The sequence below is a fragment of the Condylura cristata genome, unplaced genomic scaffold (assembly GCF_000260355.1).
Source record: "Condylura cristata isolate star-nosed mole 26May11 unplaced genomic scaffold, ConCri1.0 scaffold00017, whole genome shotgun sequence".
In the NCBI taxonomy this organism is placed as follows: Eukaryota; Metazoa; Chordata; class Mammalia; order Eulipotyphla; family Talpidae; genus Condylura; species Condylura cristata.
The window spans coordinates 30,743,925-30,759,593 of NW_004567118.1; the positions used below are offsets into that span (position 1 = coordinate 30,743,925).

Sequence of the window (15,669 nt, forward strand, 5' to 3'; positions counted from 1 at the left end):
TGAAGAAAATATATGTGTTTTTTTTTTTTTGAAGGGAGGGAGGTTACAAAGGTTATGTGCATCTATTTTAGAAAATGTGGAAATTTTGGAAATGCAAAAATAAAACTTAAGCACTTCAGTGAAAGCAAATGGCATTTTATATCCCTTTAGCCTATTATATATTGTAATATAATATAACACAACACAACATAGTGTATATGCACACAATACATGAATTTGTTTTTAAAAATGTTTTAACTATTGAAACATTGATGTGTTCCTTCTATCTGTTCCCCTTTCTCACTTAAAATGACTTACCTTTGGCCAAGCTATCCATCCTCTATGCCTGGATAGTTAGGCTGGTTTTTCTTCTTTCCTATTTGAAACGATACTGCCATGAACATCCTTGCAGGTAAACTCTTGAAAGTGCTCAAAATTATTTCCTTGGTCTGTGTTGCCATAGGCAGACTTGCCGGGGCAAAACCTAGGTACATTTCATAGGTGCACGTTTGAGATTTGTGCTGCATTTCTGGAAGACAGTCCCCCAGACTATCCTCCTGAAGATGGTGGAGAGCCAATTTAGGGCCAAGAGACGTGGGCACATGTCTCTGTTCATGTGGGGTCAGTGGAGGCGACTTGCCCTCACCCAGACTGTGAGGAGGACTCAGTGACTCTGGACATGAAAGGGCTTTATGATTTGTGTGACTTCCTGAGTAGCCAGCATTCCAGATGATGGTTATGATGGTCATTTTTATCCCATTGCTCCTGGTTCCTTTGCTGTGGGGAATGTTTGGGAATCTGTCTAAGGGTTGGTCCACTCCTATGTGGGCAGAAACCAAGGCACCTTGGAGTCTTAAGTGTTTGCTGATTCTGAGCCATGTGGCATTTCTCAGACTCTCCTTTACCTTGGATTTTGGCTTTTAGTGGTGGAGGTATTGATGGAGCAGGGTAAGGAGGTCAGCTATCTGGGGCTCAGATCTGCAGAGAGCCGTTACCTCAGGGGGCATTCATAGGGTCCCCTAGACACATGCTGCCATTTGCCCCAAACAATCCAAAGGCAGCACCCTTGAAGCTGGGCACGTGGAAGGGAGCTGGGGAGTCAGTGCTTCCTGTGGCATAGAGCGGGTACCAAGGGAGGGCCCAAAGGGCCTCCACTCTCTATGCACTTAGGCTCCCAGGCTCAGACCAAGCAAGATGGCGAGTGCCTGCTCTCCAAAAGGCGCCTCACCAGTATTTCATTCTATCCACAAATCCTCTTATAGGTGGAGAAATCAAGACTTAATCCACCTAAATGTAAATGCACACGGGCCTGACTCTAGAACCCTTAATCATTTCACCAGACTCCTTTTATTAGATGATAAAACCAAAACTCAAAGATTTGTGACTTGTGGACAGTCACACAAATGGGATTCCAAGCCGGGGATTCCTGGTGCCACCTCCCTGGCACCGGGCCACACAGCTCCCGTTCTGTGCTTAGTCTACAGGGGCATCGATACAGGCCACGCTCCCAGCCACAGTCTCAGCAGATGGCCTTTCATTCCATCTGACATCTCCTCCAAACTGAAGTCACTTCCTTCATCCCCTAGCCCTCAGCTACCTTGGAGAGTATCTTCCTTCCTTTGGTGTCTGGAATGTGCAGATCTCATCGAAAATCCATTGCATTTGTGAGTTAATTTCCAGACTGTCGAGCGTGGCCTGTGGCCTATCCTTCTGTGGAAGTCCAGAAAGCCAACTTCTGTTCCCACTCATCCTGATCTCTGAGGTCTCTGCAATTCTGGGTAATCCTGGGATCCCAAGAAAGTTGCTCAAGGAGGAACAAAGATACAGGTGATGCAAAGAAAATGGCTGGTTTTTCAGGCGGGTCTTTCCCGAGGCCTAACACCTTGCCCATTAGAATGTCCTCTCCCTGTCCCCTTAGTCACCACCAAGCCTTTGCATGTGGATCTCCACACACCAGAAAGTCCAGCTCTTGCTGACTTGTCGCTTGGCCCTAGGCTGAGAGCCCACCCACCCCAGGCCCCCCACCAAGACAGCCAGGCTCCTGCTGTAGGTGAAGTGTCGGGATGAGGACGTGTCTCCATCCTGCCCTGGGCACCGGCCGAGCCACTGTCTTTAAGCCCTCATCAATGATTGCAATAGTCCTGCAGCTGTGTTCTCACTTGTTTATTCTGACTTGCTTTCTCTGCTCCGCTCTGTCTCTGAAGCTTGCAGTGGGGGTGGGGGGGAAGCAGGGAGGTTGGCAGAGAGATAAGATTCATCAATATTTAATTTTTATGGAAATCATGTCCTAGAAATCCCCAAGGGGCTGAAAATTGTCCTGTGTTTTCAGAAGCCAGTGATGTCGCTGAAGCCAGTGATGTCGCTGAAGCGGTTACATTGTAAATAAAACCACATTACTGTCTGCAGCTCTCCCTTCGCTCTGCAAACACCAGAAACTTGACAGTTTAATCCACTCAAGGCAGCAGAAAGGTTCACATTGTCGCTGGTGGGGGCAGCCCATCCCCAGCCCTGGGATACAGGATGTGAGCCATCAAAGTCTGTGGCGCTATTACAGTGGGGAGCCACATGGAGCCAGCCCCCTGAGCAGAGTTATCACAGTGGAGAAATATTTTCCCCTCAACAGGATTCCCATGGGAGCTGAGCCCCTCGGTTCCTGATGTTAGGAAGGGGGTTACTTAGATGACTTGATGACTCTATGACCCAGATACCTGATACCCAAGTCATTTTATTGACTGCTGGGGGAGTTGGGATCTGGAAAAAATGTTTACTCAATCATTGATTTGCTCATTGGTTCTTCCATCAAATATTCCTTAAGCATCTACCATATTCTAGATACTGTTTTGGGTACTAGGAATGCATCAAAGCACCCCAGATCCCTGCTTGTAAATTCTCATGGAAAGAGACAGACAATAAACCAGGTAAATAATTAAAATAGATAGCATGCTGAATAGTGGTAAGTGCAGTGGAGTAAAATGAAGTGGGAACCTTAGTTATTTATCCACAATACATAAAAATATTCATCCACTTGTACAAGAACTTCATACCAGCTTTGCTTATTTGTTATACAAAAAAAGCAGAAGTAGCCCAGGTGTACATCAAGACAGTAAATCAGCCAATTCATTCATGAACTACTATGCAGTCTTAAAAAAGAACAGATTATTTACAAATGAAACAACAAATATTTAAAAATATTTCCTTGAATGAAAGAGATCAGGGACAAAAATATATGATGATAAAGTAATTCTCTTTATAGGACATTCTAGAATAGATAAACTAATCCGTGGTGAGAGAAGATAGAAAATAATTTGCTTTGGGGGCAAGAGGGAAGACTGGGGAAGGACTAAAATCTGATGTGAGAGAAATGTTGTATGTTCTTTTATGTATATTCATCCAATCCAACTGAGTATAGTACTAGGGTCCGAATATTTCCTGACAATGAGTATTAGCTCAGTCAAACAAAACGAGAAAGGAAATAGAGTGTTGGCGAAGGTGAGTGATATTGCAACCTGAAATGGGCAGGTCTCAGGGAGAAGACCACTTGAAGAAAGTGAATGAGGAAGCCATGAGGGTGCCCAAGGGAAGAACATTCCAAGCAGGGGAAACATGTGCAAAGTCCTGAGGTGGGAGTTTGACTACAGTGGCCAAAGACCAGTAAGAAAGCTAATGTATTAGTTTACTCAGGCTGTATATATATATGTATGTATATATATAATGTGTGTACATTATATACATATTATACACACACACACACACACACACACACATATATAAAACCTCTGTATAACAAGTTCCACAGACCAGGGTTCTTCAACATCAAAGGTTAATTTTCTCACAGATCTGGAAAGCAAGATGTCAGCAGGGCTGGTTCTTCTGAGGCCTCTCTGTGGCTTTGCAGAGACCATACTGGTCTTTGCTTGCTCTGTGTGCTCCTGTGTCCTGATATCGTCTCATAAGGACACCAGTCATTTAGATTAGAGCCCACCCAAGTGGCCTCATTTTAGCTTAATTAGTTCTTTAAAGGCCCTGTTTCTACATTCAGATACATTCTGAGGTGCGAGGGTTAGGGGACACGGTTCGGTCCCTCACAGTGGTGTGGATGCTGCCTGCTTGTGTCCACTGCCTGCCTTGATAGGGATTGGATCCAGGCTGAGGGCCTTTTGGTGGAGGATGGATGGCCTTGGTAGAGGCCAGAGGTTGCAATTCTTGTGACGTCTTTTCACTAACTCACGTCAACTAGAGAGCTTGCTTCCAGAAAGCTGGCAGCATCCTGATTGAGAGTCAGGATAGATTTCACTTGCTGTTGAGAAACAACCTGGGGGTCCTGGCTGTTTGGATGCTGATGAGCTGGTCAGCCCATCAATCCACTCACTACCAAGTCCAGTGGCCTGGGCTCTGCACTAGGCGGTGATGGGTGGTGGCCTGTGCGGGATGTCACCACAGCTCTGGCAAGCAGCCGTGGGTTTGGTGCTTCCGAGGACAGGGCCCATCGTGGGCACTGGGTCTTCAGAGCAGCTCTTGATGTGACTGATCAAGACGGAGGCATCATAAACACTAACTAGGGGGAGGGGTTTCAGCCCTTTGCTTGATCCTGAGTTTCTGGAGCCTGTGAGAAGAGTCATGTTGAGGAAATTTAGGAAATAAGGCCTCAGGTACTCTGCATGTGAACCTCTGTTGCAATTGAATTTCTTAAGCGATGAGGAAAGAGAGGTGCTCCTGCTGTGTTCAGGCACCAGGCCTAGCCTTCTCCTGCCTTCTCTTTCCCCCTTTGTTCTCCTGATGCTCCATGAGGTGGGCTTACCCCCCATGTCACAGTGAGAGAATCGAGGCTCAGAGCAGGCAGTTACTTGGCAAGTTCTCACCATGTCAAGGAACTGCGCTGGGAGTTGAGTCCAGGTCTGCCTGATAATCAAGTTGGTGCTTTCTCTCCTGGGGTCCCTGGACACGGAACCCAGGGTCACCCAGAGCAGCTGCCTCCCCGACGTCTGTGGAGAGAGTCACATCTCAGGCCTCTCCCAGGAAAGGCAGAGGGGCCTCACCGCCCTAAGAGGGAGGCCAGGGGAGGCCCACAAGAGAGCTCAGTGAGATGCTCTGACTCACAGAGCATGTCCATGTTACAGAGGGAGAAACGAAGGCTCCAGGAGGGAAGGTGACTTGCTTATGGTTCCATAGGCTACAAAATTTTCAGTTCAAAAGGGAGGTCTGAGCTGTTGAGGCAGAGCATGCAGTGGGACGGTGTGTGGAGGGGTGTGCGTGTGCACGTATTGGTGTGTGTGTGTTGCGTATGTCTGGGTATATGTAGGGGCATGTGGGCTGCATGGAGGCGTGTGTGTAGGGGTGTGTATAGGGGTGTGCAGCAGGGCATCATGAAAGTGTCTCATTCTCTGCCCTGTGATGGCTCAGCTCTGAGAGGGAAGCAGGCATGGATCCTGGTGAAATTCCTGGCAGAGGCGAAGAGGTCTCTGAGGCCTTGAATTCGGACACAGGAGGGCAGGGGCTTCAAGGGCTGCTTTGTGTGTGGGGTGGGGGAGGGAGTGTGCAGGGGGGAGGGGGAGGAGTCCAGCCCCTCGGCACCCTGCAGCTGCCCCTCCTCCCCCATGCCAGGTCTGCACCCCTCCAGGGCTGGGCCACTGGGCCACCATTTACTCTTGTCTAAGTGCTCAGAACATTGGCTTGGCCAAACCACGCTCAAAAACATCTATTGACAGTCTTATTTATTTACTCATTTATGAGGTTTTGCTGTGGCAGAAGATGAAGAGGTTTGGGCAGCCTTTCCCTTCCCTGCGCTGTGAGAAGTGGTCCCTGCCCACCACCTCCCTCCCTCCACACTCCCCACAGGAGACTCCTCCTTCTCTCTTTAAGCACCTTGCATCTCCTGTTAGCAAGAGGCAGGGGGTGGGTGAGGTGGGGCTAAATGTCCTGTCTAGTGCCCAGTACATAGTAGGCGCACAAAAAGCCCCGCATGGGAGAGGTAGGTGAGGGCTCTTTGAGCATGCTGGGCTGCTGTCTGGCTTCCATGGGTAAGAAGCTGGGAAGGCCCACTCTTCTGGTAAAGTGTCTGCTGTGTGCCGAGTCCAGGGCTGGGCCATTTGGCCCTGCCATATCCAGTCCTCAGACCAAAAGCACAAGGAGGATTTTATTACCTTTGTTCAGCAGTCAACTCACAGTGGCTCAGCGCCTTACCCAGGCTGCCCAGCCTGGGTACCCAGAGTCACACCCAGGCCCTCTGGAGACCTAGAACTCTCTACAGTATGGTGCAGCCTCCCCTGAGGAGAGTGAGAAGTCACATGAAAGACCATCAAGCTATGAGGTGTCTCCCTCTCCCCCCCTGGACAGGAGGCCCCATCAGCCTGAGAACTTTGGGGAGCCTGAGTCTGCTCTTGCTCACCTGTCCCCTATCAGAGAGGTCTGTCTCTAGCCTCTCATCCCAACCCGCAGAGACATTGGGCACCAGGGTTTGGCTGGATCTGTTTGTAGGGAGATGGAGGGCAGGGACCCCAGATCTCAGTTGGGACGCCTGGGTCTGCTGGGTAAAGATGTCACATGTTACCCCTGTTTGCCTTGTGTGGGCTGCTCTGTCCCACTCAGATCCACAAGCACATTTGCTGATGCAGACCCCTGGCCTGGACTGCCTGTCCCTCCTGGAGCACTGCCCCCTCCTGATGGCCATGCAGAAGCAAGACTCTGCTAACTGTCTTCTCCACGTGGCTCATTGTAGGCAGAGCACCGCTCACACTGGGCCGTGACTGACATTTCACTTGTCACCACCCTGGAAGCTATAGGCAGTGAGATGCCACATCCCCTGGTGTTCCTCAGTTAGGGCACAGAGCCCAGAGATGGGGTGTGACATCACCCTGTTGAATCTGAGTGTTGCATGTGGTACCTGGGCTGTGGGAGGCATGGCCCTTGCACCTGCCTGAGATGCTTCTCTTCTCCCTCCCTGGCAGGAGTTCCCCTTGGCCATCCTTAGGGGCTGGGAGTGCTACTGTGCTTACCCCACCCCCCAGTTCAATGTGCAGGATGCCGTGGATGGCTCGCTGTGCAGCCAGGAGCCAGAGGCACAGAGGCTGGCAGAGTACTGTGAGGTCTACCAGACGCCTGTGCAAGGTGAGTGGCTGGAGAGGGGCTGCGGCCCTCCTCCCTGCCCCCACTGCCAGGTGTGGGGTTCAGTTTGATTTGAGGAAGAGGGACAGAGTGGGGGCGGGGGAATGCAGAGGACTAGTGGTGGAAAGGTGGTAGACTCAGGAGGTATGAGAGCCCTAATCCAGCCCAGGACCTGGACTATGCCCAGGCCCCACCATCTTTGTATGAACATCTGCCCCACTGACCCTAGAAAGTGGCATCAGGAACAGCAGGAGCAGAGGGACATTGTCACCTTTATCTAGTGTCTACTGCCCAGTGGTGCCCCTTGCAGAGGCCCTGAGGAGAGAAGAGACAGCCTGGCATTAGCCCAGCCCGAGCCTTGTTGGCTGCACCCACCTGCCTGTGTGGCTTGGGTCAGCCCAAGTCCAGCCTCCAGTCACCTTCCCTGCACGATCTGGAGTTCTCTGTGCCACACTGAGGCCATGGAGACAGCGAGGGCTAGGGTCGGTTTGTCAATCCGGGCCCACTCTCAGCTGCTGGAGGAAGCCTCATTGGCAGCAGGGCTTCAGTCACAGAACTGAGCGGCAAGTGACAGGTGGAAAATGCCTTTCCCTTTTTGGGCCTCAGTTTCCCTACCTCTTAAGTGGGCATCTGGGATCAGCAGTTCCCATGGAGGGGATTCCAGTGGTGCATCAGGGAATCAGAGTGGGGATGAGTAACTCTGAGAAAAATTCAACTTTCAGATACCCGGTGCATAGACAGGAGGTTTCTGCCCACCAAATCCAAAGTGTTTGTGGCACTATCGAGCTTCCCAGGAGCCGGGAACACCTGGGCGCGCCACCTCATCGAGCACGCCACCGGCTTCTACACCGGGAGCTACTACTTTGATGGGACACTCTACAACAAAGGTGAGTGAGGCCAGAGCACCAGCCAGCTCCCTAGCGCTGGACCAGATGGCTGGAGCAGTATACCTGGATGTGCACACGAATGGCCCAGAGGGCTGGCCTGGGAATTGGCATTTTTAAATATTTATTTATTTATGCACACATGAACTGGGGTACAGGCCAGAGGTTTGGGGGGTGAGAGAATTCATCAGAGAGCGAGGGAGCAGAACAGGCAGATCGATGAAGTACACTGCTGAGGGGAGCAGCGGGCGGGTCAGGAGAGGTCTGCCGCGCCATGTGGATCTGCTCCCTGGCCAGGGATCGAACTCGTGCTGCAGTGGCTGCAGATAGCTTCATAATTTTGTGCTTTAACCCACTGCAACACCAGTGAGGGCCTGGGAATGGGCATTTCTAACAAGTGCCCAGTTGGCGCCAATGCCAGCATCCCCAACACACCATTAATGAAATAGTGCCTGTTATTTTTTTTTAAAAAGATATATTTATTTATGCATACAGGATCTGGGGTGAGGCCAGAGGCGAGGGGGGTGAGAGGATTCACCAGAGACAGAGTGTCGAGCAGAACAGGCAGGTCCTCTGAAATACACTGCTGAGGGAGCAGCTGGTGGTTCAGGAGAGGTCTGCTGCACCAAGGGGATTACGTCCCTGGTGGGGATGGTGATAGCATGTGTCTTTAACCCTTGCACCACCAGGGAGGCCCAATAGTGCCTGTTTTAAAGAGAGAGCCAAGGAGTTTAGAGTCCCTCTCCACAAACTTTTCTCAAATTTCCCAAGACCATAATAATTATGTGAGACTGAGTTAATCTTATAAAAATGTTATTTAAAAAAAAAATAAGTGTAAAAATCTTCAAGATTTTTATGATTCCTAATCTTCCCCTTGTAGAAATAAGAAGCTTCATTATGCCAAGTAAATGAACTTAAATGACTTAAGTCTGGGTGATGTTTAAGAATGAAGAAACTCAGACAAGTCAAGTGGGATCTAAATTTGGCAAAATGTGTTTCTCCCTTGTCAAGTATTAGAGCATTTTCTCTGGATTTCTTAACTAAAGTCTCTTAGAAGATGATGATACTATCAATAATGTCTTAGGGGAAAGGGGGACTCTCTGAGGTTGGCAGTGCATTCTGGAATCACCCACAGCACCGTTGGTCTGGCTGGACAGAAGCCAGGCTTGCCCATGGTCCCTGGTACCCCGGAGTCTCATGGGCACCTCTGGTGAAGTGGTCCTGTCTTCTTGGGCCTCGTACCCACTGGGATAGACTGCGTGGTTATTCACCTTGTCCCTCTTACAGGGCTTTTTCAGGCAACTATTATGTCGAGGTGGGTCCAAGAGGTGACACTGCCTCATTAAGGGCTTCTTGGAGCCTTATAGGACCTGTTAGACGTAGCTATGGCACCAGAGTAGTGACACATGTGTGCAGAGGCGGCCGCCATGCCGAAATGCCAAACCTGCCTTGGGCAAATGTGGTCCAGGTGACACAGGAAAGTAGAAAAGTGGCTGCTGATGAACCTGCCTGGTTCATAGTATGAAAGGTACTCTGGGCCTCAGGGTGGTCAAAGGCCACATCTCAAGTTGTCTCAGCCGTGACTTGACCCTTCCTCTCCTGCAATTCCCAGCTGTGTGACAAAATGAATCAAAGCAGACTTTTGGCCCACCGCAGAGATGAGTTTGAAGCATGTTGAGTTTCATTGGATAAGCCCAGACTTCCAGATTCAAAAGAGACTTGCATTTTCTAGGCATTAAAAAATCCCCCTGCAGCTTGCTGTAGATATAATTCATTCCCAGCCATCATGAATGGAGGTGGGTGGTGGGAATCATGTTTGCTTCCAAGAGCGCAGGATAAACTCATGAGCTTGAATGCAAGGTGTCCCAGAGCTGCATGGCACTGGCGACATGGGGCGTGGCCAGAGACTAGGTCCAGGTGATGTCTTCCAGGATGCTTCCTGACCTCCCACTCTGTTCTCGTGGTTGGACCCCTGCTTCTTTGTTCCCATACATCTCTAGGGTCTGTATTATATCAGGGCTATCTCACCACTAGACTGTAAGTTTAAAGATGGTGTCTGTCTCACCCCTTGCTTCCCACTTACAGTATTTAACTAGACTGGATATCAGGGTTGCTGTGTCTTGGGGGAGGTTAGGGGCTCATCCTGTGCTTGTAAATAAATAAGGTCATGACTAAAAAAAAGTCCAGGCCCTCCCTGGTGGCACAGCGGGTTAGCACAGCACTAAGAAGCTAAAGCCACTTCCGCATGAGTTCGATCCCCGCCTGCCCCGGAGGAGATCCACATGGTGCGGCAGACCTCTCCTGACCCGCCCGCTGCTCCCCTCAGCAGTGTACTTCGTCAATCTGCCTGTTCTGTTCCCCTCTCTGTCTCTGGTGAATCCTCTCACCCTCCACATCTCTGGCCTGTACCATATAAATAAATAAATAAATCTTAAAAAAAAAAAAGTCTAACACAGAATGAACATACAAGGACCTTGGCTGATAAGTGAGTGACTGTGTGGATGGGTGGGTCTCTGTAGATGCAAGACCCAGGAGCTGTTAGGACTATTGTAGAAGTCAGAGGTAGGGCTACCGCTGCTTGTAGCAGTTATACCTGGAGATGGGGCTCCCTCCTTCACAGCAAGGAGGTGAATAAAAGCCAGGGCCTCGTAGGGATGCACAAAGTGTCGAGAAAGCCCTGGCTTGACTGCTGTGCTACTCTGTGATCTTGAGCAAGTCCCAGACCCACTCTGAGCTTCAGTCCTTCCAGCTATCCGGCTATCAACATGGCTAACTTATTGGGTTATTTACTTGTGTGAAATCACCCAAACACTTGTATATCCAGTGTCTAGCAACTGGGCACGGCAAGGCCCTTTGCCTCCTGACTGGAGTCTGCAGGAGGTGACTCACCTCCTGTCTCATGGAGACCCCAGCTGTCCCCAGGAGTGGGCACCATCTGCTCTTACTTTTATTGATTTAAGCATACAGATAAGGGGAGTAGCGGGCGGGTCAGGAGAGGTCTACCAAGCCATGCGAATCACCTCCTGGACGGGGATCAAACGGTCACTGAAGAGGCTGCGGCTAGCTTGCAGTGCTGCGTCATAACCCGTTGTGCCACCAGGGAGGCCTGCTCTTACTTTCTCTGGGGTGGGTGTGAGTCTGGTAATGGCCACACCCATCGCCCGCCTTTGGCTCTCCTGGCACCTTGTGCTGGGCCTCTCTTCTGCCCCAGCCCCTCTTTCGCTCAAGTATACACCGTTCACAATCAGCCCTGTCTGCCGCCTGAGATGCCCCTCTCCTCCCCAGGGTTTAAGGGCGAGAAGGACCACTGGCGGAGCCGCCGCACCATCTGTGTGAAGACCCACGAGAGTGGCAGGAAGGAGATCGAGATGTTCGACTCCGCCATCCTGCTCATCCGGAACCCCTACAGATCCCTGGTGGCCGAGTTCAACAGGAAGTGCGCGGGACACCTGGGCTATGCAGCTGACCGCAACTGGAAGAGCAAAGGTGACTGAAGGGGCCGTTAGTGTGGGCAGGACACCCATTAGGGTGCAGGACCAGTACCCCTCATGGTGCTCCACCTCCCCAGGGCCTTACTGCTGGCTTCCCCCTGCCTCTTCCTCATGCCCTCCTGCAGTACAGGTCCACAGGCCATGGGGTTCTGCGTGGGTTTCCCAGACATGTTGCCACAGATCTTCTCCCCCACCACCACCTCCGCATAGAGGGTGAGGTGAACTGCACCCCTTTCCTACTCCTGCTTCTACCTAGGAGGGTAGGGCGTTGGGCACAGAAAGCCCTGAGTTTGCCCCTCCCCTGCCTCCGGAACCAGCCTCCATCTTTCTAAACCTCAAGGGAGCCGGGATCAATGAGATCATACATGAGATCACCCGATGAGATCAGTCCGTGCCAGCGCTCTCTGTCAGTCCCACTCCAAGCTGCCTCTCACTGACTCCTCACAGCGCACCGTAGGGGACCCCAGCAGCCCTGCTTTCTTGATGAGCCCAGGCATTTAGCTGTGCGGCCTGTCTCGCTGCCGAGGTAGTGCTATAACAAAATGTCAACATGCAGACATAACATGAGACGTTTCTCACATCTTTGGACTGGGCAGTCCGAGATCAAGGTGCCAGCCAGTGTGGTTCCGGTGGTTACTCTGCCTGGCTTGCAGACCGCTGCCATCTCGCTGTGGTTCACCTGGGCTCCCCTGGGGGCAGGTGCATGAGGAGATCAGAAACGAGCTTGCTGTGTCTCCTTTCAAGGGCACTTCCCCCATTCCAAGGACCCGAACCTCCTAACTCATGACCTCACCCACCTCAACTCCCTAGAACCACATTTCCAACTACAAAACGGGGGTTAAGACTTCAACATGTGAATATTTTTCGTCTCTAACACCTGAATTTTGATTCTGACTCACATTGGCTTGTTCCCCACTGCAGCTCCGTTTATGGAGTCAGTCTGCTGACAGGTGCTTCCTGGAGTCCTAGTGGGTGCCAAGCACTTGGTCAAGCCATGAAAGGTCCTGGCTAAAGGGGTCATGGTCTGCACTCAGGGCATACAGTTTAGGCCTTGGACAATGAATAGAAGGGATATAAGTCCAGGTAATGAATGATATTCAATGAACTCAGAAAACTGTCCAGCAGGGTGGGTGGCATGATGCCAGAGAACACACAGGCTTGTGCTTCTGTCCCTGCGTGACTCTGGGTCTGCTAAGGCTGATGAGGGTCTTTTCTGTCTCCAGTCACCCTCCTCTACACATGCCCCCAGGCACACAGCCACTCCCCCCCCCCTCCGGGACTCAGTCAGCTGAGCTTAGCCCCTCCTTCCCTGCCTGCCCAGCGGCCCTGAGAAAACTGTCCAGCAGGGTGGGTGGCATGATGCCAGAGAACACACAGGCTTGTGCTTCTGTCCCTGCGTGACTCTGGGTCTGCTAAGGCTGATGAGGGTCTTTTCTGTCTCCAGTCACCCTCCTCTACACATGCCCCCAGGCACACAGCCGCTCCCCCCCCCCTCCGGGACTCAGTCAGCTGAGCTTAGCCCCTCCTTCCCTGCCTGCCCAGCGGCCCTGAGCAGGCTGCACACCTGTCTACTGAGGCTCGGTTTTCTCATCTTAAGAACAGGGGTTCGGGGCGGTCGGTCCCTATCTCCTAGGGCCATTGTGTTGATTAGAAAAAGTGAACCCTCCCCCATGCATTTGAGGTGTCTCCAATAGTCCCATCATGGGAACCCTTTTTGTCGGGATGACTCTTGACATGTGCACTGTACCCCTCCAAAAACAACCTAAATTTTCTGGAAAAGAGATCTCAGAGTAGAAAATCCTGCAAACATTTGCAGTTGCCTGTATCCACGGCTTCGTCATCTGCCCTGCTGCCCAGCCGTGTCGCTGTGGCCAACACACCCACCAGACACCTTGAGCATTGGCTAAGCCAGTCACTGAGCTTTATGGGTGGAGCCGGTGCAGAGACTGGGCCTGCCCATCATGGCCAGAAGGCCGGGGAGCTGCCCACCCACTGCTCAGCCAGCACCCACACTTAGTGTACACAGTGGCTGGGCCCTCTGGTGGAGATTTCTGCCTTGGTTTCCCTCCTCTTTAACACCATGGAGTCCTGTAGACCTGAGACCTGGGGGCCCGCCCAGCTCTGCCCAGCCAGGTGCTGCCCCACAGGTGAAATGTGCCCAAAAGAGATGGCCCACTCCTGATGCCCATTTGTCTTAAGTCGAGTGTTTCCAAGGAAACAGCTAGGGACCGCAGACAAGGGTCACATCTCCCGGTGGGGAGCGTAACCTGATACTAACCCTTGGCTCACCCTGGGTCACCAAGAAGGTGCATCCACCCAAGGGATCAGGGCTGGATGGCCGCGTGTGGGTGGCGGCAATACCCAGGGCTCCTCTCTGCCGAGCGGGGCAGGCCTGACGCTTGCTCCTGTCCCCTCCCCAGAGTGGCCGGACTTCGTCAACAGCTACGCGTCCTGGTGGTCCTCGCACGTGCTGGACTGGCTCAAGTACGGGAAGCGGCTGCTGGTGGTGCACTACGAGGAGCTGCGGCACAGCCTGGTGCCCACGCTGCGGGAGATGGCCGCCTTCCTCAACGTCTCCGTGAGCGAGGAGCGGCTGCTGTGCGTGGAGAACAACAAGGAGGGCAGCTTCCGGCGGCGCGGCCGGCACCCGCGCGGCCCCGAGCCCTTCACCCCGGAGATGAAGGACTTGATCAATGGCTACATCCGGACAGTGGACAAGGCCCTGCGTGACCACAACGGGGCCGGGCTGCCCAGGGAGTACGTGCCCAGATGATAGGCCCCGGCCGTCTGCCCGCCCACTGAGAGCAGGGCGCCCCACCGGGCGGTGCCCACACTCAGGCGGAGCTGGCGGCCACACCTGGGCTGGACACGGGGCTCGTGTGGCCAACAGGGAGGCCTGCTAGGGGCCGCCTCCCTCCTCACTCCCGGGAGACCCAGACACCAGCCATCGGTCCACCCGGGCCACACAGGACAGACTACCACGAGCGCCCACAGACGCTCACGCCCAGGCCGGCAGAGGCCATCGCACGTGGACGCGGGCACGCAATGCCTGGTGGGTGCCCCGCCTGGCGCTCACAGGCGCGCGCGCACCCCGGGCCCACGGAAGCCTGCTTTCCTGTCTGCAGCCGCTACCGCTTGCTTGTGAGGTCCTTGACTGCAGAGAATGGGCTGGGCGGCTTCGGCACTGTGAGGGGCAGGATGGCAGTGTGGGAGGGCTCACTGTCGCTGCTGCTGGGCCCTGCAGCCCAGTCAGGTGTCTTGACACGTCATAAACACCTGTGGTGTGAACACCGGCACCACTCACTGCAGCCCTGGCCCACTTCTTTGCTGATAGACTGATGGCACTGAGGGTACCGTGTCCCCCATGAACATACCACCCTCAGGACCTGCCACAGTTCTGTGAACCCCTGGTTACTCTTTCCAACACGTGTGCTCCTTGGAGTGGGGCTCCCTCGCCTGGCTTCTTCTGTCCCCAGGGAAGATGGGGATTCGCAACATGCCCCAGATCAGGGTGTGGGGGACAGAAGACAGGGTGCCTGAGACCTGAGGGGTACATATGCCAGCAGGAGTGGGCTTGGGGAGGGTGTGGAGGGCCCAGGAGGAATGGGGCTTGGGGATCGCTGTGGCTCCTTACACCACCCATATCTACAGGACCTTGTTCCCTGTGGGTCCTGCTCTGGGGTCATGAGGAAGGGGTACTGCATGGCCCATTAATGTGGCCCTTGAAAGAGAGACTGTGGCCTGGGCTTCTGCCTGCTTCCCTGCCATTAAAGCTCCTCTGTCCCCTTACCACCCCCTCCACCACTTCCTGACCCAGAGTCCTCACCGGAGTCCCCGCTATTTCTGCAAGGCCGACATCTTCCCCACTGTTCACCCATTTCCTCAGTTACAGAAGGGCCTTCCCAGAGGCCCTGCCTGCAGTGCGCAGGCTGTGAGGAGAAGACAGATGGGGAAGACCCCTCTCCCCACTCTCCACCCCTAGCTCACAGTTCTAGGGGTTGCACCAGTGCTGGGTGGCTTCACAGGGGGTCACCCCTATGGCCCGGGAAATGGAGAAGTTATAGGAACTACAGCAAAGGCAGGGAGAATTCAGAGTTGGTGACGGGGAGTTCCGGGGGGGAGGGGGGAGTGGGGAGTGCTGGGAGGTGGATGACAATTGAGGCAGAGAGAACAAAGGCTCAGAGGCTCAGGAAACCCTGAAGTGTTTTTGCAGA

General features: G+C 52.9%; 1 protein-coding gene across 1 annotated transcript in view; it reads left to right on the forward strand.

Moving 5' to 3' along the window:
- The window catches only part of WSCD1 (WSC domain containing 1), a 39,959-nt gene extending 24,777 nt beyond the window's left edge, over positions 1-15,182 (forward strand). Inside the window, exons 6-9 of the mRNA XM_004684745.2 lie at positions 6,924-7,083; positions 7,803-7,967; positions 11,250-11,450; positions 13,876-15,182. Coding sequence (XP_004684802.1) covers positions 6,924-7,083; positions 7,803-7,967; positions 11,250-11,450; positions 13,876-14,228 — 879 coding nt within the window. The 3' untranslated portion in view covers positions 14,229-15,182. The remainder of the gene's footprint in view (positions 1-6,923; positions 7,084-7,802; positions 7,968-11,249; positions 11,451-13,875) is intronic.
- Positions 15,183-15,669: the final 487 nt, after the last annotated feature.